The following is a 24,509-nucleotide window of genomic DNA, read 5'->3' as shown; positions in this document are numbered from 1 at the left end:
AGGACTGCGGTGTTCGCCTCCCCTCCCGATAACTCCGACTGGGCGAACAATGCTCTAGTTTCGAGCAGCGCTAAGCACAAGGCGGTGCATCGAACCCCGTCCCAGCAGAGCGCGGAGGATCGAGATGTCGGCAGTTTCTCTGCGTTCCCTTTGTCCGAAAAAATGTTTGCCGGCGTCCTTTGTGTCAGTGTATCACTGACTCCCAGATGATTTGATAAATCTGTGACAATTATTTTTTTGCTTGCACGTGCCCCAGCCGTCGGGGTCACGTGTAAACTCGAACCACGTCTCGCCGTTCTCCAGGTTTTGTGTGCTCGGTCATTGATGCTTGTTTCCACGTCCATGACTGACATTCCATTCCGTCCATTTGAATATTCCACGCAAATAGCGCTGAAACAAAGACCCTGCTTACACAAGTTCAAGGCCCTGCACGTCGGCATGGCTCGCTGCATTAACCAGGAAGTCGCAATTCCAAAAATACTGCACGTGGTTTATTTTTCTTGGTACGTGAAGTGTTTGACCCCAGTAAGCACACAAATATATTCATTCACTTGTGATTTTCTATTTTGATGTGTCTCTGTAATTTGGCGTTGTCCCAGAAGTACCACGCCTCGCTCTGATAACGAATCTGCCTGTCAGGGTTGTAAAAGTACTGTTACTCGGCTGCTGTACTCCGTAAAATACTCGTGCTGCAGCACCCATATGACTGTAGTCTTGTTTCATATATGTGTATTGTTAGAATGCTTGGAAGAAAACACTTCCGTTGCTACAGTACAGCGATTAAAAACAACTAATCCCCCTTCACTGCCCTAATTCTGAGGTTTCTTTTTCTCCATATTTTGTCTACTCCTTGAGCAGCGTACCAGTACCATGAAACCGGTGGCCGGTATCTGGGTTCTAGCGTGTGTGCTCCCTGCAGGGTGACATGGTTCCCTTTGAGGCATCTAGCTTTAATGTGCACCAGCCATTGAGATGACTGATGTTAAACAGACGGGTATCTTCATAGGACACAAATGAACTCCCCTTCTTTGAAGGGCACCGAAGCAGTCCTGGGGAGCAGCGGGGGATGTCATGTGCTGCAAGGAGGCCCGGCAGATGTACGTACGTGTGTGTGTGTGTGTGTGTGTGTGTGTGTGTGGCCACCCACTTCAGTCAACTGCGGACACGTTGTTGAGGGAATTTCTTCTATCAAGAATGATTTTAGGCCAGCAGATCTGAGTCCAAACAGGGATAGTTTTTTTAAGTCGACGGCACAGGGTGTTGCTGTTGGCCACCAGCAAAAGGGCAATGGCTTGACGAGGGGTTTATAATTAGGAGTTCATGTCCAGAAGACAAAGGAGTATTTGTTTACTAGCAAGTAAAGTATGGTAAGAACTTGGATGTGAAAGCAAACTGCATTGCATATCTGTTTGGAGGTACATATGATGTTCACTAACCAAGAGGCATCGATCACGATAGATGAATTTCCAAAAGGTTGCCACCTTGTGCGTTGAGTGTTGAAGGCTGTATCTTGGCCTTGGTGATTTCTTGGAAGAACATTTGTTCTGTTCAGGGCTCCAAGTTTGATGAAAAAAGAGGTAGGGTCGGGGTTTAAAGGGGTCCGGCCTGAGAAGTGAAATTAATAATCCCGTCCAAGAGGTGTGGTCTACGTAATTAAGGGTGTGGATTAACATGTTGGCTAAAATTCTGCGCTTGACACAGCCTGTCGGTGACCAGTATTTGGGGGTGTCCGATTTTTCTGTTGCTGCATCAAGACACATAGACCTAAAATAAGCCAGACCTATTGGCTTTGCAAATGCTTGCTCATTGTTCCAGATAAATGAAGAATAACAATTTAGCTATGAATAATTGCAATTGAAAATGTTTCAATTCTGAAACTAATTCTGCACACCTTTGTGATCCACTGACGGGTACTATGGAAAACTTGCACTGCCTTGCCCCTTGACTTCAGAACACGCTATCATATACAGTGCCATGTCATATACCACTAACCTCCCGTGATGTCACGGACACCTGTTTGCGCCTCAGTTCAAAGTATGCTCTGTACAAGTCATGCTGCATGAATTTTTTTTTTTACAGAAACCCAACCTTCTTTGAAAAAAGCAAGTACATTCTGGGAATACAAAGTGAGGGAAAATGGACATGTAGACAAGGATTTAATCTGCGACATGGATGGCCTTAAGGATTTTTTACAGTCCTTGAGTTATCCATCCTAGTTTTTTTTCCCAGTAAAATGAAGGAGCTGAATATTGAGTACGATTGGGACCCGTTTCAAAGTCTGTTGAATTAATTCCCGGTCATGGACCTGGCAAGACCCGCCCCGCTTTGGGCCCTGGTTCTATGTTAAGTTGCAGACTTCAATGCCATGGAGCATTGATCTGAATATGGTCTCCCAGCTTGATTACACTCTGGCCTACGGTAGATCACTCAGTCTGAAGTATTCTCATGTGCCCGCATGTATTTGCATAGTGCACCACACAATAATGCCCCCCCCCCCCCCCCCCCCCCCCATTTCCAGAATGCCACGTCCACGCGTTCTGTTTAGAGAAATGCTTAAAATGCTCAATATCAAAGTTTCCAACAGTTGGAATACCTACCACTAGCTTTATTTATCCATATTTTGTGTTTATATCTACTAGTTCAGCAGTTTTACATTTTCCTAGGGTCAGGGCTGCACCCAGCGAACAGCTCCCTTATTCTTCTAAATACACAGCACTGTGGCACTTGCACAAGAGCATGGAACAGGACCGGCTCTTTCCACTCTCGAGACCGCAAGCCGTCTAACCTATTAAAGTCTGGGGTTTTTCGAGGTTAAAAAGGCAAAGTGGTTGGAATTCCTCGCTGATTTACTGCACAGCCAAGTCTGTGGTTGGTCACAGAATTTCGAAATGTTTGCCTTAACATCTGCTGAATTGCCATGAGTGTTCGACTGTGTGCATTCCGAGGGCCCGCAAAGCATTTACTAATGGAAGATGCAGCCTTTGGTTATCAAAGGAGACTGTTTCCTGTGGTTTGTCTGCCCTAAGTTTATGGAGATTTTCTGTGTTGTGGTATTTCTTCATGTCTGCATGAGTAAATGTTAAGTGTGCTATCGGAATGTGGTCGTCGAGACTTTTTGCATAAAAGGGAAGATTTGTCTACTTTTTTGTTCGCAAATACTTATTCTAAATATATCACCTACCTTAAAACGCAGTTTTATGTTTGAGGACAGTTTTGCAGTCCTTTTATGAATAGCATTTTTCTTGCCAGTCGTGTTTTCACTAGCCCTCTTGGCCATAGCCTGCGGTTTCCACCAATAATTGGTTATTCTTAAATTAACTTTACGCCAGTGTCATTCCCCTAGATTGTTCATTGCCATTCGCTGCTAATGAAAACTAAATTAGGAGTTTGATGCTTTGTATGTCTTGACATATATTACTGACATCTATTGCGATAGTAAAGCAATATCGGGCAAAGGCATTTAGTGGTGGGTAGTAGAAGGGTCTGAGATCCCTTATCTTGCCCCACTACACAGCTGGTTGTGAGCTACCACCAGCAATGGCATTCAGATCCAATTACACTTTCTCCAGGAATCCATGCGAGTAAACACACTCCCTCCACCACTTATCCATGGTGTGGCAGTGGTCTACCAGAAACACAGCCTTGACACTGAGATGAAAATGATGGAGCTTTTATTTTTTACTGTACAATAGAAAGCCATGAAGTCTCAATCACACCTTTGGAATCTTCCCCAGCGCTAAGGGAAGATTCTTTTTAGGTCTCGCCTAGGTCAGTTCGCATGTACTGTCACTTGCGAGGGATATTGTTTGCTGCAAGGGGCTTGGCGTAATAGTCACTGTTTGCTGCCTCCTAATTGACCTGCACGTGCCAGTTTTACATTTTCTTCTTTCGTGTAGGACGTGGACCAAGTACTGATTCCTTGATTTTGATGTGTCTTATCGCTCTGCGTGCTGTGGTTCGGGTACTATTTTCTTTTCTCCGTAATGCTTCTTCCTTCCCATACGTGTTGCACAAGTTGCGTCTTTCCCCCTATTTGCTCGTGGCGTGTGTTGCCCCTCTCCCCACCAACCATAAGAAAGGAAAGAAAAAAAAGCACTATGTAGTGTCCACGTGGCCCAGTCCCGTCTACCTTCCTTGCCTCTGTTGGCCACACTCGCATGCCATAGAAAGCAAGCATTTGCAGTGCAAAGGATCTTGCATTTGCTCGAGTTAGAGCTATTAACATTGTAAACTCCTAACCGGAATTTTTCTTGCCACATAAATTGAAAACGAAAAGTAATACAGTTTCACATAAGCGAGCCGGTTCAAAGCACCACTACATCGACATGAAGCAGCACACAAAAAGAAAAAAGTTTGCTCGCACTCAAACGTATCGGCCAAAAATTGCAATTAACCATGTAACAGGGGCGATGTCCAAGGCAGTAACTAAACCGCCCCAAGTAGGGACAAACGTAAAGCATTTACCAACAAAAATAAGATTTTTGAATGGCAAGCCCATGAACAAGTGATAGTGACGGGCGTGCAGAGGGGCGTGGTTAAAAGCCCAGATACATACCAACACGTTGGAAAAGCAGCACTTGCACGCTGCTATGGTCAACATAAAATGCACTGCTAGCTGCAGAGGCTGCTTTGCCAGTCAGATAGTATTATGAGCTCACTAGGTCCAAGGTTTTACCATTGGACTTCCTTGCGTATTTGGAACCCAAAAAGCTCTACCGGGGCTCCAAAAGTTAAATACCATTGGTGCAACATTCCACAGAACCAGATTTCATTGTTGGAAAATGCTTTGTGTGGGACAAGCCTGGTTTTTCTTGCCTTCCTTGGGTGTAACATCCCTGGACAAACCTTTTGCATGTGTACTCCTTCAGAAGTGGGAAAATGGCAGTTTTTTTTTTTTTCTTTCCCAAGTGCTAGAAAATTCATTTTAGGTCAGTCCTGCAGCCCCTAGCTTCTTGGTGTTGGCTTCTAAATATGAAGGCTCTTTCCACCCATGTCTCCTGCACGGTCCATTTGTCTTTTCCAAGGTTTTGAGACCCTTTGCCACGGGTAGGCCTACCTTGAGCTCCTTACCAACCCTCCTACTTAGATGAGCACTCTTCTCATGTGACCGTGTAAACAACCTGATTCTCTCCTGTAGTGTGGAGAGTTCTGCAAGTGCTCCATGTTGTCTCATACCCCACCCCATTGTGCACTTCTCCCTCGGCTACGTTCTCTCGTGCAGTTTTTTTCTCTCTTGTGCTCTGCTCTTCTTCTACTTGCCTGCTCGCGCACGCTCTTATTTTTGTGTGTATATATATATATATATATATATATATATATATATATACTTGTTTTTTTGTTTTGCTCTTTCATGCAGTAAAATCTTCATTTTGATGTCATCTATCTTGGATCAGTAAATAAAGAAGGTGGTGTTTGCGTCATTCCGCTGGCGCCAGGAGGCCTACCCATGCTACATAGCATTGGGAAAAGCATTTTAGAAAGCCGATGTATCACACCTTCGAGACCTGTAGTCATTTAAAATGGCTGTTATATGTGAGCACCCTCTGCTAAGGGATTACAAACCGCACCTCAAGGGTGACTTAAGTAAATATAAAAATAGGCTTTTCTTACATGGCAAAGGTCCTTTCCCCTGTTTTGTGTCACTGCAGTTCATTTAATCAGCAGCCCATCCAGGGCAAAGTTGTACTCCTTGCAGTCATGTATTTTTCACAATGCACACTTCTCAAATAAGTATATGGCAAAGTGCACTACCTAAAAAGTGCCTAAACTAGGATGGTGTGATAAAATATTAATACTTGTAAACTATAGTTTATGAAAAATCATCATCCATGGAACTTATTGTGGGATTTCAGGTTTTAATAAATCACACCATGTATGTTTTAATCGGCGCTCAATACATGCTCCAGTGTGTTTCGGAATGTTTCACCGTTAGGAGGCCAGAGCTCAAACAACACTGGAAAATATACAAAATCTCCTTTCTAATGTACTGAAACCAATCCTGACTATACTCATGATACCATAAACCATTCATTAACACCTGCACCACAGGCATGACATAAATCTACACCGCCATTTTACACCTCTGCATCATACTGATTGACGCAGTAATACGCCTGCATTTGTATCCATGCAGAGTTTTAAAGTTAACCAGGAACTAAGCCAGTTTCTGACATATATATATATATATATGTGTATATATATATATATATGTGTATATATATATATATATATATATATATATATATATATACACATATACACTACTCGGATGTGTGTACTTGGATAGGGCACAACTCCCCAGAGGTATCCTGGCGATGGAGCAGTATGGGTCGAGCCAGGGGTCAGTACTAGGTGAAGTCAGGTCTTCAGTTTCAAGCGGAATTCAAGAACTGAGGAGGAGGCTCTGATGTGCAGAGATGGGTAGTTGTATTTTCAGACGATATCCTGAATAACTTTCTTGCCTACCTGTGCTATCTCCTATCCCATGCACCCAAACCAGCAGCATGGTATGCACACAATACATACTTCCGGTACACCTACACTCATACCTGCACTTTTTAAAAGTTCTAATGAAAGCAAGCTCTTGATTAATTTTCCAATTACCTGCATTTGAATAGCTTAAAATCTAATATGGAACTCACAAAGACGGCTGTATGTTTACATTTGGTTGCATGTATTTAATTTTACCAAGATTGGTAAGAAATCAGTGTCTCCAAAAACTGCTGTTGCCACTTATGCGTGTCTTCGGTCTGTTACGCGAAGCCCACCCTACTGGATGCTTGAAGGAAGAATGTGCTCAACACACCTTACAATGTGGTATGTGGACCTGCCATATGTGGACCTGTCATTATCTAAACTGAAGCACATATTTCTCTGGTGCAGATCCTTGCATACTTCTCCTGAGTCTCCTTTTTACAGGAATAATATCGTTCAACATGAAACCGAATGAAGTGCTTCTTGGTAATCTTCCAGTAATTAGGCAGAGTACATCAATGTTCTTGCACACCTTTATAAACTTTAATCCCAGGCCCTGGCCTGCATCCATTTTGCCAGAAGCACAAGGTCTTCCTTTCTCTTCATTTATTTTGTACCAGCAGTTAATTCCACCCTTTAGCTGTTTCCCTGGCGCATTATTGGATAGTTTCTTTGAATTACCTTATTTAAGCTACCTTGTCTCTTTTTAAGTCTGGCCTACAGTTGGCTTTGTACATGTATAAGGAGAGGGGCTTTGGGTGATCTCTTCACTAATTGGTTTGTGGAGCTTGGTTAACAATTTGCTTTCGTTCACTGCAGCAAACACTTTGGTGTGGTAGCTCAGACCTCCTGCCATTGGCTGCCTTCTACTGCTAGTGATGGCATCTTGGCTGATGACGTGTAAATGTCCACCTAAAAATAAGAGCACTTCAGTTTCTGGGCTCGTGAGCCAAGACTTTACCTTGACTATGCTATTTTTCGTATTACCCTTTCATTTTTAATGTTCCATGTGTCTTTGATAGTTCTCCAGATTGCAGTTATTCAGAGCCAGTAGTATTTTTTTCTTTGTGTAGTAAAAAAAAATCTGTATCCCTTGATGGGCATTAAAGTCCAAACGTTTTCTACCTGTTGTAAGTTACACATGCCTGCTAGAAATCATGCCAACTGTTGTATTAAAAGTATTTTTTTCACTTTTTTTTGCAAGCGTATGGTTGCCACATATGGTACCTCCTTTTTAGGTTTTGCTTGCGTACTGTCCTTGCGAAATCTATTGTGATTTAAAAATAAAATAAATGGTACCTGCCCCTTTCTTACCTGAACTTACCATTCCTCCACTTCATTGTCACTTGAATTTGCTTGCTTCTCATTGGCTAGGACGTAGCCTGCGTTCACTTCCTGTTCTCCCAGCTCTGCTTCGCTGTCGCATGGTGCTTGGACGAAGTACTCCTCCCGGTCACAGACATTGGTTGCTCACTTACCAGACCTTTTTTATTTTTTTATTTTATAGCAATTATGACTAGCCATATGGCCGCGCTGTTTGGCCTTAATCAGCCTCAAAGGGCTTGTATCTATTATTTGTTTAGTCCATCTTCAGCAAAGACCCCCGATCGCAATCTTACTTGCACACCCTCCCTTTTCATGGTTACCAAACGCGCAAGTTGTGAACGCTGTATTTTGACGTTCATTTTTCTCTGGGTGAAGTTACACTCGCATTAATGATAGTGAGACAAATGAACAATTCCACGAATAGATCGATGCCTCCCCAGTTGCACAGAATGTACTTAGTCCCATTTTTTTAAACACGGTCCCAATTAGTTGTACACAGACATGCAAATCGCGCATGTGCGCAGATGGTAAAAACGCAACGAACAAATTGAAAAAGGAGATACAGTGAATACTGGTGCCTAAAGAAATACAGTATCATTTGAACATTTCACAATGTCATGTGGCATGCGTTTGTGCCGTTCTTCTTTTGCGTGCTCCGTTGCAGGAACAATTCGCCTTCTATTTTTTTGGGCGCCTGAGACTGTCTGCTGTTTTAAGTGACCTGCAGGAAGCAGTTTAGATGCAATTTATTGGTAATGCCAACGCAGGCCCTCGCGCCCTCCCGGTTAATCTGTATGATCTGCTTTGGAGAATCGGGAGCCTTGTAACATACATCGATGCGTGTTGTTGCTTCTTAGAGCAGTGAGGTGAGCACTGGGTGATGCAGCTATGTTTGCCGAGTTCATTGTTGCCTGGGAGGCAGAGAGCGAGCGTCTCTTTATTTCTGGGTATGTGGAGCTTTTTCCTTCATAGAGTCCAATGGTGGTGTAATAAGGAGGGAAGTTGCAGGAAGAGCACCGAGTCACGTGACAGGAAGTCCTGGAAGGCCGCGTTTCACATACTGGGAAGTTCTCAGACGTTACGGTGCTTCCTTTCTGTATGTGTCCCCGTCTGCACTAAACTCATGATGGAAAGAGTGCAACGTTTACAGTCCGCTTTTGCTAAGCACGAGCGCAGTATTTATCGCTGCACTAATTTAACAATAGAAAAATGTGGTGTTTACAGCCGACTTAAATGAAGCATGTAATATAATGTATAAACACTGTGTTCTTAAACCCAGATGTGCAATTTGCAGTATTTATAATCTGTTCGTACTAAACAAAGGCTATGAAAAGTGTAGTGTTCCAAAATTGTCCGTACTAAGCACTAGGTGTGCAGCATTCGCTCACGATCAGTACTATGCATTTGAATAAATCAATGCAATATGTACAGTGTTAGGGGCGGGCCGAGTACATGGCGCAATCTGTGGAAATTTGCAGTATTTACGGACGGCCTCTACTAAGCACATAATATAAGTAGTGCAGTATTACCCCTGTGACTAACTGCACCATAGATTTTGGAAAATGTCATATTTACAGCTTGCATGTGCCACTGCTCTAACCACGTGACGCAAATAGTGCTGTTTTCACAGCCTTGATTTGTGACTGCTCTGACAACATGGTTCAGATATTGCTGTATTTACAGCCCCTTTACTTTGGCTGAGTTCACCAACTCTTTCTGAAATTATTTACTTCCAAAAGGTTTTGTGTGCGCGCAGTAAACGCAAGGAACTGTGCTAAACACATGGTGCAAACAAGGCAGCGATTAGTCTTTTTTTTTTTATATTGTTTATTGATATTTATGGTTTATTTTTTGATGGGTTTTCTGTATTCAGAATTTTCCATGCAGCGTTTTTTTCAATGCATGGTCTCGATTTTAGTAGGATATCCGATTGTATGGCTGACAGACTGGGCAGCACTAAGGGTTTTTCAGGCAACAACATTTCTACCGCCGTTCCATTTTTTGGATAAATAAAGCCATTAGTATTGCTTTAAAAGGGAAATTTAGGTGCCATTGCATGCAGGCACAGATACTAGATGTCATTGTTATTCAGCAAAACGTATCACAGTATATACATTTGTATATTTGTCAGGTTACTGACAATCCACCTTTTAAAGATGTTACAAATACCCAAATGTCGCAGCCGGTGCAGACACACTGGTGCCAAAAGCTCTAGGAAACCCTCTAAACAACAAATATTGCTATATTTTACAATTAAACAGTCACAACTGCTGTTATCATACAGGCACTAGGGTCATGATTTAAATGGTGCAGCAGGTGCAGTGGCACCTGAGCCAAAAGTTGTCATAACTCCTCCAAGCACAAAATATTGCAATACTTTACTACTAAACAGATGGTCACAAGGGTAGTTACCTTGCAGGTAATAGGGTAATGATTCGAGTGATTCAGCAGGTGCAGTGGCACCAATGCCACAAGGTCAGAACCCCGCTAAACACAGGGTATTGCTATATTTTACTATTTAAGAGGCAGTCACATTTGCGGTTACCTTTTCAGTTAAAAGGGGCATGATTTGAATGGTGCAGCAGGTGCAGTGGCAGTTTACTAACCACACCCTACTATACTCTAATACAATGCCATACTAAATAAGGTTCAAATTACAGGTTTTGAACCCTAGGATATTAATTCAACATATATGACAACATAAACCAGTATTAACAGTTTATCAAATGTAAAACAAACATTTTTATAACCCTTTTCTAATATTTATATTCCAGTTAGTGAGATTGAATGGAAAAGAAACAAGCATTTGTGATGCAACGGGTCTCGCATTTGCGAGAGTTAGAGCTATTAGCGTTGTAAACCCCTAACTGGACTTTTCTTGCCACACAAATAAAAATAAAAAAAACACAGCACGATCACGCTATGTAAGATGCAGTGCGATTGTGCTGGAATTGAAAGCGGAAAAAACGATTGCGCTATGTAAAACCCCAGTGCGATCACGCTGCGTGGAAAATAAAAAGATAAAGAAGTCAGGAAACGAAGCTGAAAACTTGAAACCTTGTATGTTTTCAGTAGTTCGGTGTTGTGTATATGTGGGCTAAACTCTGGAAAAGGCATGACTTATGTATGCCTTTCACAAATAAAAGAAGCGGATTTTAAAAGGCAAGCCAACGAACCAATGAAAGCGACTGATGTAACATGAGCGTGGTTAGAAGCCCAAAGAGAGATTACTGCAGGAGACGGAGTGATTTGTGCTTGCCCCTAAAGAACAAAGGTGAAACCTATTGGCTTTGCCAGTAGGTGTTCTTAGTGGATTAGGCTTTCAATATAAAAAAAAGTAAAGCAATTGCACCACTTCTGGCTTGGCGTACACTAGTTTAAGCTTCACAATTAAAACTTTGGAAAGCTTGCCCTGCAGTTTTCCGTACTACACCTGTCGTGGTTGCCGAAGCTTTTACTATTGCTTCCACTATTGTACCTTTTGTGTATCGTAGTAAAATCTTACAATGATGCTGTCATTTGAGTATATTCGTATGAGGGAAACTTGCACTGTTTTTATTCAGGCTCTTCTTTTTCTGTGTATTTGTCCTGCCTTTGAAAGTCATTTCACTATTCAAAATCCAAAACCTTTGTCTCTGCATCGGATTTGTTTTTGTTTTATTACTTCTTATGCCTGGGTACAGAGAGTTCACTCCCCCTGTGCTGGTGGATATTCTATATAAAGCATATATTAGTAAAGAGCAATGGTGGAGTGTGCTTTTTTTGCAAGCCGTTTTCTCTTTGAATTTGTTGCCATCACTATGTGTCACAACATGTGTTCGATGTTTAAGTGGAGTAGATAGAATGATTGAGCACCAAACCAGACCATGGAATTTCTCCACATCTGGCTGGGTGTACTATATATATCTGCTAAACATCTACTTTGATAACTACTGCCTTTAAACTTTTCATGTTTTGATTCGAAATTGCACGCATGCATGGAAAGACTTCAAAAGGCAGTGATGACATCGTTCAGGTCATGATGCTGTCTGTAGCGCCCACAGGAAGTCAGGACTTCAGGCCATTAGACAGGTTGTCGTGTTTGATGGCTGTATACCCGTGCAAGGAATTTCTCCATCTTTCACAGGATCTCGGATGCTAATGGGCTGCAAACATTCCGTCTCCCTTTTGTACACTGGTGTTCTTCAACTCGAACCAACTCCATCTACTCGATTATAGACTGAAGTTTCGAGCTGCAGGTTTAAAGCTTTTTAAACTTAAATTCCCGAAGCAAAAAAAGGACGTGCTTGTGAAAAGTTAACAGGCAGGAAAACCATTGTGGGAAGTAGTTACCTGTGACGTTACAATGATAAAATGGAAATCGTGTTCCTCATTAAAATCTTGGTTGGTTTTCGAAATAAATTGCATTATTCTCATTCCAGTCCTTTTTGTCTTGCAGTATTATGCGCCAAGAACCTTGCCAAAAAAGATTTCTTCAGTAAGTACTCTCCCTTTATTGATTTCTATTGGCTGTAAGATTTGGGTGGGAAAATATTGGTTGGAATATTCACAGATGACTAGCATTTTGTAAATGGATCTAAATGTTCTGCTGAGGGTTGTAGGCTAATCTGTGGTAGTGCACCACTTTGTTAACACGAGTTTTTTATCCAGCAGACAACAATTACTGATTATTTTAATAAGAACTGTTTGAAAAACCCGTGCAATTAGTGTATGCATTAATTCGTTTGAGAAGTCCCTGGTATGCATAAGATGAATAGTCTTGAAAATACTACTTGCATATTAGTGTTTATTTTATTTTTGTAACGTTTGGGTTTGGTTTGTGCGACACTACGGCCAGATGTGCTGGTAATAGTGCTCCCAGGGGCTTGGCTACTGCAGGACATAGCTGGGTGTTTCTGATGTTCTGCTGTCCTCGAGTGCTCGGATTTGCCAATTTCTGTAACAGAGACAAACTCATTATCCTGTAGACAAACCCGATCGTCACTGGAAATAGTAGTTTGGCCACTTAGAAAAAGAAGATGAATCCATTTCAGCCTCTCTTCCAAGGCCTTGCGTTTTCTAAGGCGGAAGAGAGCGCCCATGCCCGAGCACAGCCGGAGGCACAGGATTATGCTGGTAAGTAGTCTCTTCACCAAGGCGGGCTCAGGCTGTCTAAACTCCAACTTTGCCGCATTTACTATTGTGGTCTACTTCATAATAGGAACCCTTGTCTATTCCTTTGTGCGCATCATTGCCTGCTCCTCATGCGGTTTCTTCTTTGTCAATGAATGCGTAATCATTTTGCAACTGGTGGTGTTCGGCTCTTCCGAATCTCTGTTCCACCCTAATGTCTACATCCGTGTTTGGGTGTGAAGGGAGCATATTTACAGGCCTCACGCCCCATGGTGAAAAAAAAAACAACAACATATTTCCCATAATTTGTGAGAGCACTATGCCAGGAGAAATTAAGCCCTGATGCTTTTCTTTTATCTGTGCTCTTTTCTCATAATCTTACGTGTCGTCCGCCTTGTGATTGGCTTCAAAACTGTCTACATTTTGTTGTTTGTGAATGCCAGTGCATTCTTTTGTATTACATAGAGTTGCTTTTTCCCATTGATTTTCCACTGCTTGTGATGTACACACTCCTTTCACTTCCACCTACTTACATTCACTCTCGCATTCCTATAAAAGTGTTGCAAAAACCCCCACCAAAAGTACACCCTCCTAAGCTTCTGTTTTTACGTCTCAGCCAGACCACGCATGTGCTGTCTTTTAGAGACTATTGTAATCTTACAATGGGCTTGGAGCCCAGCTGTTCCTTACCATTTGTTGGCTTGCCTAGCACTCTTCTTTACAGCCTCCTAATTGCCCACTGCAGGCCAAGCATACTTTCTGTTCCTGTCTTTGGAGCAGGGACCAAGCATTGATTTGATTCAGCTTAATCAGTGTCCATTCCGCTGCTGCTGACGTGATTGAGGTGGTACTTTTTTAACTTATAGGGCCTTGCAAACAGAAGGTGTGTGACTTGCAAAAATGTGCCCAGCAGGACAAACAAAATTGCAAAGTTTTATTTTCTATAGTTAACTCGTTTCTTTTATTTTGCCAAGTCTTCACTTCTCTCTTTGCACTCATTTGTTTTGGCTCATGGGCATTGTCCTCAAAAGTAAACAATGATCTTTTTCTAAATGTTGCAAAGTAACATTGTTTTTCTTGTGTCTCATTTCCGAAAGTATGTTTTAAAATAATTGTACTGTACGCCTCACTCCATTCCAATCCCCTCCACTCCAAACCACGCAGTCCACTCCACCTGAACCACACCAATCCAGTCAGCCCCACTCCAACCTGCCTCACTCTAATACAGAACAATCTGTCCCACTCCTATCCGCCCTACTCAATCCAAAACTATCTGCCATACTCCAGTCCAAAGCATTCTGCCCAACTCCAATTCAAAGCAGCCTGCCCCACTGCAATCCAGAGCAGTCTGCTGGACGGTTCTCATGGGGAGCGCAGGGTCAAGACTGATTTTATATATGGCTTGGGTCCAAACTGGTGTGGTGTGGTGGCCCAAAAAACAATGGATTAAACCTAGATCTTTGTGACTGGTGGTGAATGTTTGCATTGTTCTGCATTCCTTCCGTTATCTGTTCTTTTTGCTTTTGTCGCCCTAAGTGGGTCCAGTGCTCACAGCGCACAGGAGTCAAGCAGAGCCTGGCTGATCAGGGGTGATAGCCCAAAACTGGTCCCAGGATGCTTGGTTCTGGTCCAGGGAGGACCTGGCTTGCCAGTTTGGGCTGGACTGTTCCCATGGAGAGCAGGGTCAATTCTGATTTGCATATGGCTGGATATAAATTGGAGTGGCATAGCGGGCAAGAAAACAGAGGATTAAACCAAGATCTTTGTGACTGGGGGTGGAGGTTTGCATTGTTCAGCATTCCGTCCATCATCTGTTCTTTTTGCTTCCACTCCAGTCCAAAGCAGTCTGCCCCACTCCAGTCTTACTCACACTAATCCAAAACAACCTGCTCCGTGCCAATCCAAAGCAACCAGCCCCATTCCAGTCTGCTCCGCTCCAGTATTCCCCTCTCCAATTCAAAACAATCTGCCCCACTCAAACCCAAAACAGTCTGCCCCAATTGCAACCTAAAGCCGTCTGCCCTACTCAGTCCAGTCTATCTCACCCCAATCCATTCCCCCGCCCCACCTCAATCCGCCCCACAACAGTCCAAAACAGTCTGCCCCACTTCAGTCTGAAACAATCTGCCTCATTCCAATCTGCCCTCCTCCAATTCAAAACAATCTGCTACACTCCAGTGTGCCCCACTGCAGTCTAAAAAATCTGCCCAACTCCAATCCCCAATCCAAAGCACTCTGCTCCATAACATCACAGTTCACGCCTCTCCAGTCCACCTTGTGTTCTTCCAGTCTACCCCACTCCAATCCCCCAACCCGTCCATCCACCCGTTCAAGTCCAATACACTTTCCCAGTTCAATCCAAGCCACTCTAGTCCAATCCAACCCAATAAATCCATTCGACCCAATCCAGTAAATCCAATCCATCCCACATGAAACCACCCCACTCCAGTCCACGCCAAGTCCGATCCACCCCAGTCCCATCACTTCAATTCACTCCACTCACCCCACCCCAATCTAATCTAATCCACTTCACTCCGGTCCATCCCAAACCAATTCACCTCACCCCATTTAAAGCCACCTCACTCCAATCTGCCACAGTTCAGCCCAATCTACACCATTCCAATTCACCCCGCTACCTCAATCCACTCCACCCCACTTAACTCACACCACTCCACAGCCCTCTTTGCCAGTGAACTGTACTCCCCTCTACTCCCCTACTCCACTCCACTCCACTCTAAGACATTACTCCAACAAATGCACTCTACGACAGTACTCCCCCACTCCATGCCAAAAACTTTCAGCCATGCTGGACAGCAGGCACACTTTTTTGTTGTTGTTGTGTTTAAAAAAAAAAAAAGAAAAATGTTATACTTATCAGTAGATTTGTAACCTACATCCGTTTTTTTAATTTTTAAGTTTCATATGTAGTGAACTTGATTAGAAGAGCTCTTTACATGAGTTCCACTTACGTACATGAAGTTTCATGTAGCGCAAACTTGCTCGGAAGAGCGCTTTATACGAGTAACACTTGCGTACAGGTTTAGCAGTTGAAACATATACAAACTGGTGCATTTTAAACAGAAAAAACACAAAATCCTCAACTCAGCTGTCCTGGCACAGCGGGAGAGCCAATACTACAATATTCACTGCACCCGGGAAACTCTGGCCACAATGCTTTGCAGGGCATTTCTATTACAAATCATTTTGGCCTATAATTCAGCCTGTGGTAGTCCTACAGCAATAAGACCACCACCAAACTGTTCTGCTCAGCATGCTCTTTCTGTCTAGGTCATCTCTGGGTGCCGACACTAGGTGGGGGGCTTCAAAATAGTAACATCTGCCAACATTCATTGTTTTTATAAACTTTCATGGCTGGAACTTTTGTTTTATGGCTGGGAGTAGTTTCTGTTTTTAAGGGCCTTGTTTGTAATATTATTGAAGTAGCCCTGAAAATGGGTAATGCACTATGCCCTCTGAGGGCTAAATATATGGTTACACTACATTACTTTCTGCCATTCACTTTTCAAGTGATATGCTCTCTAGGGGGCTAATGTTATGGTTACATGACCATGTTTCTTACAAATGCTGTTTTTTATTATGAGCATTACAGTCAGGATAATACAATATTTGCTGCACTCCCTCGCCTATGATGCTTTGCGGGGCATTCCTTTTACAAAATATTTTTGCCTATAACTCACTGTGTGGTGGTACTGGAACAATGGGACCAACATCAGCACGACGTGCTCTCACTGCCTAGGTTATCTATGGGGCCCCACACTAGGTTGGGGGACCCCAAAATAACCATATAAATATAATAAATAATGGCAATATTTTCATTTTTTGCTGCAGATAGATGAAGGTGAATGTATGCAGGGCCACTGGATTTATCTGCCAGAAAGGACCAAATTGTTTTAGAGTTGACCAATTTATGTGGCAAGAAAAATCCAGTTATGCATTTACAATGCCTCTAACTAAAGCAAATGCGAGACCTATTGCATTTCAAACACTTGTTTTAAATTGCGTCCCTTTTGTTTTGAAGTTTGGGAACTTGGGGCCAGATGTATCAAAGAGTTTACCCTTTTTGTGTCCATGGGGAAAATGTGTTAGTACATGTGGCTCTCGGTGCTTAAGCCTTTTTTTTTTTTTCTTTTTTTTTCCAACAAAGGTATTCAGGCAAAGTTGAGATTTTTTTGTTTTTTTTTGTTACCATTGTTTATTTTTTAATTTTTAACCACTTCGCTGCCAGGCCTTTTCCCACTCCTGTGCCAGGCCTTTTTTTGCCTATTTGGGGCAGTTCGCGCTTAGGCCCTCATAACTTTTTGTCCACATAAGCTAACCAAGCCAAATTTGCGTCCTTTTTTTCCAACATCCTAGCGATTCTAAAGGTACCCAGACTTTGTGGGTTCCCCTGAAGGAGGCCAAGAAATTGGCCAAAATACAGTGAAAATTTCGTTTTTTTCAAAAAAAATTGGAAAAAGGGGCTGCAGAAGAAGGCTTGTGGTTTTTCCCCTGAAAATGGCATCAACAAAGGGTTTGCGGTGCTAAACTCAGCAGCTTCACAGCTTTCAGGAACAGGCAGACTTGAATCCGAAAACCCAATTTTTCAACACAATTGTGGCATTTTACTGGGGCATACCCCATTTGTGCAATTTTTTGTGCTTTCAGCCTCCTTCCAGTCAGTGACCGGAATGGTCATGAAACCAATGCTGGATCCCAGAAACCTAAACATTTCTGAAAAGTAGACAAAATTCTGAATTCAGCAAGGGGTCATTTGTGTAGATCCTACAAGGGTTTCCTACAGAAAATAACAGCTGAAAAAGAAAAATATTGAAATTGAGGTGAAAAAAACATCAATTTTTCTCTACTTTTTACTCTGTAACTTTTCCCTGCAATGTCAGATTATCGAAAGCAATATACCGTTACGTCTGCTGGACTCCTCTGGTTGCGGGGATATATAGGGTTTGTAGGTTCATCAAGAACCCGAGGAACCCAGAGCCAATAAATGAGCTGCACCCTGCAGTGCGTTTTCATTCTATACCGGGTATACAGTAATTCATTTGCTGAAATATAAGGAGTAAAAAATAGCTATCAAGAAAACCTTTGCATTTCCAAAAAGGGCACAAGATAAGGTGTTGAGGAGCAGTGGTTATTTGCACATCTCTGAATTCCGGGGTGACCATAGTAGCACGTGAATTACATGGAATTTCTCAAATAGATGTCTTTTTTACACACACCCCTATATTTGGAAGGAATAAATGTAGAGAAAGACAAGGGGCAATAACACTTGTTTTGCTATTCTATGTTCCCCCAAGTCTCCCGATAAAAATGATACCTCACTTGTTTGGGTAGGCCTAGCGCCCGCGACAGGATATGCCCCAAAACACAACGTGGACACATCACAGAAAACAGAGCTGTTTTTAGCAAAGTGACTAGCTGTAGATTTTGGCCTCTAGCTCAGCCGGCACCTAGGGAAACCTACCAAACCTGTGCATTTCTGAAAACTAGAGACCTAGGGGAATCCAAGGAGGGGTGACTTGTGTGGCTCGGACCAGGTTCTGTTACCCAGAATCCTTTGCAAACCTCAAAATTTGGCTAAAAAAACACATGTTCCTCACATTTCTGTGGCAGAAAGTTCTGGAATCTGAGAGGAGCTACAAATTTCCTTCCACCCAGCGTTCCCCCACGTCTCCCGATAAAAATGATACCTCACTTGTGTGGGTAGGCCTAGCGCCCGCGACAGGATATGCCCCAAAACACAACGTGGACATATCCTAAATTTTGGAAAAAAACAGAGGTGTTTTTTGCGAAGTGCCTACCTGTAGATTTTGGCCTCTAGCTCAGCCGGCACCTAGGGAAACCTACCAAACCTGTGCATTTCTGAAAACTAGAGACCAAGGGGGATCCAAGGAGGGGTGACTTGCGGGGCTCGGACCAGGTTCTGTTACCCAGAATCCTTTGCAAACCTCAAAATTTGGCTAAAAAAACACATGTTCCTCACATTTCTGTGGCAGAAAGTTCTGGAATCTGAGAGGAGCTACAAATTTCCTTCCACCCAGCGTTCCCCCACGTCTCCCGATAAAAATGATACCTCACTTGTGTGGGTAGGCCTAGCGCCCGCGACAGGATATGCCCCAAAACACAACGTGGACATATCACAGAAAACAGAGCTGTTTTTAGCAAAGTGACTACCTGTAGATTTTGGCCTCTAGCTCAGCCGCCACCTAGGGAAACCTACCAAACCTGTGCATTTCTGAAAACTAGAGACCTAGGGGGATCCAAGGAGGGGTGACTTGCGGGGCTCGGACCAGGTTCTGTTACCCAGAATCCTTTGCAAACCTCAAAATTTGGCTCAAAAAACACATGTCCCTCACATTTCTGTGGCAGAAAGTTCTGGAATCTGAGAGGAGCTACAAATTTCCTTCCACCCAGCGTTCCCCCAAGTCTCCCGATAAAAATGATACCTCACTTGCGTGGGTAGGCCTAGCGCCTGCGACAGGAAACACCCCAAAGCGCAACGTGGACACATCCACAATTTTGGGAGAAAACAGTGCCTACCTGCGGATTTTGGCCTGTAGCTCACCCGGCGCCTAGGGAAACCTACCAAACCAGTGCATTTCTGAAAACTAGAGACCTAGGGGAATCCAAGTAGGGGTGACTTGCGGGGCTCGGACCAGGTTCTGTTACCCAGAATCCTTTGCAAACCTCAAAATTTGGCTAAAAAAACACATGTTCCTCACATTTCTGTGGCAGAAAGTTCTGGAATCTGATAGGAGCCACAAATTTCCTTCCACCCAGCGTTCCCCCAAGTCTCCCGATAAAAATGATACCTCACTTGTGTGGGTGGCCCAGGTGCCTGCAACATAATAAGGCCCAAAACCTGAAGGGATAGAAGGGATAGCACAGCAAGTTTATAAGGGCATATTCTTTTATACATCTTTAGACGGACTCTGCTTTGGGGACCCACATAAGTGAGGTGTCATTTTACTTGGGAGACTGAGGGGAAAACTGGGGAGTAGGAATTTTGTGCTGGAGCGGTGATCCTACTAAGAAAAATCAGGAAAATATGCTTTTTTATGCAAATTGTGAGGTTTACAGAGGAGTCTGGGTAAGAAAATGTTGGGGGAGCCACACAAGCCACACCTCCCTAGACTCCTTGTGGTGCCTAGTTTTAAAAAGTTTCTGGGTTTTGTAGGTTTCCCTACATGACGGCCGCACCCAGGACCAAAAACATAGGTGGGCCCTCCCCCCCAAACACAGGTATTTTTGGAATATATCACTTTGATGTGTGCACATACGTCCGTGATGTGCCAAACACTAAAATTGTGAAAAGAAACACACTTAGGTTATGTGAAGAAGACCCCTCACCCACCAACCAAGTTGGTGGCATGCTTCATCATCGGGGTCCCACCTGAGGCACCTAGCGTGTCTCAAGTGTGCTGCGACGCCTGATTACAGCGGAGCAGGTTTTGTCATTTGTACCACACATACTGGTTGGATTTGGCACGAGGGTGAGTGATGGTTCAGTAGATCAAATTTTATTAACAAGAGATTTCACAAAAGTGAAATGCACTGGTAATAACTGAAAGGCCAAAAAACTGAACCAATGACTCACAGCTCGTGAGCTGTAAAGCCACGACAAGGCACCAACCGCTTTACAGTCCATTCACACACCTTTCATACATGACATGCACTAGACCATTCACGCCGCCAGCCACGGGCCCAGCACATTACAAGACTCGCATCCACAGACCGCGCCAGTCAAGGGCCCATCACTTTCATACGCCCACATGCCTGATACAGCAATCACACCAGCTGATGAGTGTGTGGACTGGCGTTTGGCCGGCACTGCCAGCCAAGCGCCACCCCACCCACACCACCAGCCCAGCGCCACCCCACACACACCGCCAGCCCAGCGCCACCCCACACACACCGCCAGCCCAGCGCCACCCCACACACACCGCCAGCCAAGCGCCACCCCACACACACCGCCAGCCAAGCGCCACCCCACACACACCGCCAGCCAAGCGCCACCACACCCACGCCGCCAGCCAAGCGCCACTCTACACATGCCATCCCCTTTTTTTTGTTTTTAAACAACAAAGAAACCACTAATCATAAATTAGTACAAAACTACAAACACAAAAGCTCTAACTGAATACATGACTAATGCCAACCGTGAAACCGAACATATAAAAATATAAAACACCAGTTTACGCTCACGGAATTTCCCAATAATTCTTCTGTGTGTGGTAGCTCCTGAAACAGCCACCCACACACAGCCCAGGCTTTGAAGGACAATCAGGGCAGTACATCCTAGTCTCCTTCCTGATACCTCTTCGAGCACAGACTCTACATCTCTTAGCAGGAAAGTTTTTTTTGGCCGTGGGAGGAATGTGCTCAGCAAAGTGACGATCTTTCAATCTAGCCACATCCTCCACCACTGCTTCTCTAGGAACTCTTGCCTGTTCCAGCACAACAAGGCTAGCTATGATAGACTCCTGAAATTTCACAAATGTCATCCTTGACTCTGGAGAACTATCCTTAAACACAACAAAAGCATTAAAAGTTGCCAAGTGGAACAAGTGAAGCGCTAATTTCTTATACCACACATAAGACTTACGAGCAGCAGTGTAAGGTTCTAACCTCTGATCTACTCTATCAACACCACCCATGTGCTTATTATAGTCTAAGATGCACACAGGTTTGCGCACTTCGGCAACCTGACCCCAAACAGCCACAGGTGAAGTACTCTCATCATGGATGGTGCTTAGCATGTATACATCCCTCTTGTCTACAAATTTCAGAGCTAGCAGCTCATCATTCCGCAAGGCACTGCACTGTCCCTTCTCAAGTTTTTTACAGACAAGCTCTTTTGGATAGCCTTTCCGATTAGAGCGGATTGTGCCACAAGCAACAGTGTCCACTCTGAACAACTCCTTGAACAACCGAACTCCAGTGTAGAAGTTATCTACATATAAATGGTGACCTTTGTTAAACAGTCGTCTACCAAGTTCCCACACAATTTTCTCACTAACTCCAAAAGTGGGAGGACAACCAGGGGGGTCAATATTGGAATCCCTACCAGTGTAGACCCGGAAATTATAAACATATCCTGTACTACTTTCTGACAGCATATACAATTTAATTCCATACCGTGCCCTCTTGCTAGGAATGTACTGCCTAAAAACCAAACGACCCTTGAACAGGACCAAAGACTCATCTACAGATATTTCTTTCCCTGGAACATAGATCTCTGAAAACCGATCTACCAAATGATCAAGGACAGGTCTAATCTTAAAAAGACGGTCAGAATCAGGATGATCTCGTGGCAAGGCTAAAGCATTATCTACAAAATGCAACATCCGAAGAAGAAGCTCATACCGGTTACGACTCATGATGGCAGGAAATATAGCAGTTGCCATCAAGGGACTAGTAGACCAATATGAAGACAGCGACGGCTTCCTTATCAGCCCCATCAAAAAAGTTAAACCCAAGAACTTTTTCAACTCTTCCAGATTTGTGGGAATCCACCGGCTAGCTCTAGAGTGTGGCCTAAGTCTGGCAGCGTTGTCCCTCAAAAACTGCTCTGCATACAAATTAGTCTGCTCAACAATCTCTTCCAAAAATATATCGTCCATAAACAACTCAAAAAAGTTGACGGGCAAAAAGTTTTCCGTATTAACTCGACACCCTGGAAAACCAGTAAACGCAGGCAACTGTGGCTGCTCCATGTTTGGTGCAACCCATGCGTCAGGTCTTCCAATGGGAAGCCTTTCAGCCGCTGGCTCCTGCACCATTGGCACATCACTGTCCTCCTCTAAAACAGGCCCTTCATCAGCACTGAGAGTGGCTTCATCATCAGATGATTCATCTCTGACAGAAAATTCACTTCCAGAATCCTGCACTTCCTCCTCTGCCTCAGATGCAGAGTCAGTCTCATATTCATGGTCAGAAGATGACTCAAAAAGCACACTAACAACCTGCTGAGCGGTCATCCTACGGCTGGCCATGATCCTTCCTACTAAAATTAACTGGACAAATACACCACCAACAACCAGCACTGTGTAAGATAAGTAACAAAGTATAGGTTTATCACTAAGAATTATAAACTCAAAAACTATACTGCTCACTTGCCTGAAAAAGCTTGACTCACCAGCAACTACTCTGCACAGCCACAGCAATTACCAACGATATCCCACTAAAAAGAGAAAAAAAAAAGCAAATTAGACATAAGACAACACAATAATCATTGTGCATAACTCTAAGGACAATTTCACACACAATCCTGCATTCAGTACACCACCTACAAACATGTCATTCATGCATTGCAACAATACTCACTTGGAGTAAATTTATTTACTTACCTAAAACATGCAACTACGCAAACCGCAGGACAACTACTGCCAAAACTGCAACAAGCCACAGCAAAGTCAGCAAAAGCTTTGAACTAAAACAAAAAGGAGAAAAACTGTTATTATCATAAAAGTAAATACTTCGCCAGTTGACAAACACTCCGCCACTAACCATTTTTTCATTTTCCCGTGTCTAGTCTTCTCTGCTTGGGGGAAGATGGGCCTAAAAAAAAAATAGGCCAATCTACCCCCAAGGGGAGGGGGCAGAAATCACCCAGATTACATTGCACCCTTTGGGGGGGGGCGACCCTTGCCCAAGGTGCCACACCCCCACACAAAGCACACACACACATACATAGTATCCCTGGCGCTATGGGGATTCTGCCCCCCTTGGGGACAGAAAGGCCTAAAAAATAGGCATATCTGCCCCCTAGGGGGGCAGAACTGCCCAAAAATACATGTGGGCCCCTGGGGGCGACCCTTGCCCAAGGGGCCACCCCCCAACACAAAAAATAAAAATCAACAATAAAATCCCTGGTGTCTAGTGGCTTTCTGCCCCCCTTGGGGGCAGATCGGCCTAAATACATTGCGCCCCTGGGGGGAGCGACCCTTGCCCAAGGGGCCACCCCCCAACACAAAGCACACATACATACATACTATTTCTGGCGCTATTGGGATTCTGCCCCCCTTGGGGGCAGAAAGGCCTAAAAAAAATAGGCCTCTCTGCCCCAAAATACATGAGGGCCCCTGGGGGCGACCCTTGCCCAAGGGGCCGCCCCCCAACACAAAAAATACACCAACAATAAAATCCCTGGTGTCTAGTGGCTTTCTGCCCCCCTTGGGGGCAGATCGGCCTAAAAATAGGGCCAATCTGCCCCCAGGGGGGGCAGAAACGACGTAAAATACATTTGCCCCCAAAGGGGAGCGACCCTTGCCCAAGGGGCCGCCCCCAACACAAAAAATACAAATCAACAATAAAATCCCTGGTGTCTAGTGGCTTTCTGCCCCCCTTGGGGGCAGATCGGCCTAAAAATAGGGCCAATCTGCCCCCAGGGGGGGCAGAAACGACGTAAAAAGCATGTGCCCCCAAAGGGGAGCGACCCTTGCCCAAGGGGTCGCTCCCCTACACTAATATTCACTCACACACACACACATACAGAAATCCCTGGTGTCTAGTGGGCATTCCTGCTGCCCGATCGCATCGCGATCGGGCAGCAGGAATGCTCAAAGAGACATCGAGGGAAA

The 24,509-nt window shown here is 43.9% G+C and overlaps 1 protein-coding gene across 3 annotated transcripts in view; it reads left to right on the top strand.

The window, feature by feature from the left end:
- Positions 1-24,509, top strand: part of SMURF1 (SMAD specific E3 ubiquitin protein ligase 1) — a 355,902-nt gene that overhangs the window by 48,671 nt on the left and 282,722 nt on the right. For all 3 annotated transcript variants that reach the window (XM_069210015.1, XM_069210017.1, XM_069210014.1), the window contains exon 2: positions 12,239-12,277. In XM_069210015.1, the coding sequence (XP_069066116.1) occupies positions 12,239-12,277 (39 nt within the window). The remainder of the gene's footprint in view (positions 1-12,238; positions 12,278-24,509) is intronic.

Source organism: Pleurodeles waltl, chromosome 10 (assembly GCF_031143425.1).
Source record: "Pleurodeles waltl isolate 20211129_DDA chromosome 10, aPleWal1.hap1.20221129, whole genome shotgun sequence".
In the NCBI taxonomy this organism is placed as follows: Eukaryota; Metazoa; Chordata; class Amphibia; order Caudata; family Salamandridae; genus Pleurodeles; species Pleurodeles waltl.
This window is presented reverse-complemented; position numbering and strand designations above follow the sequence as displayed.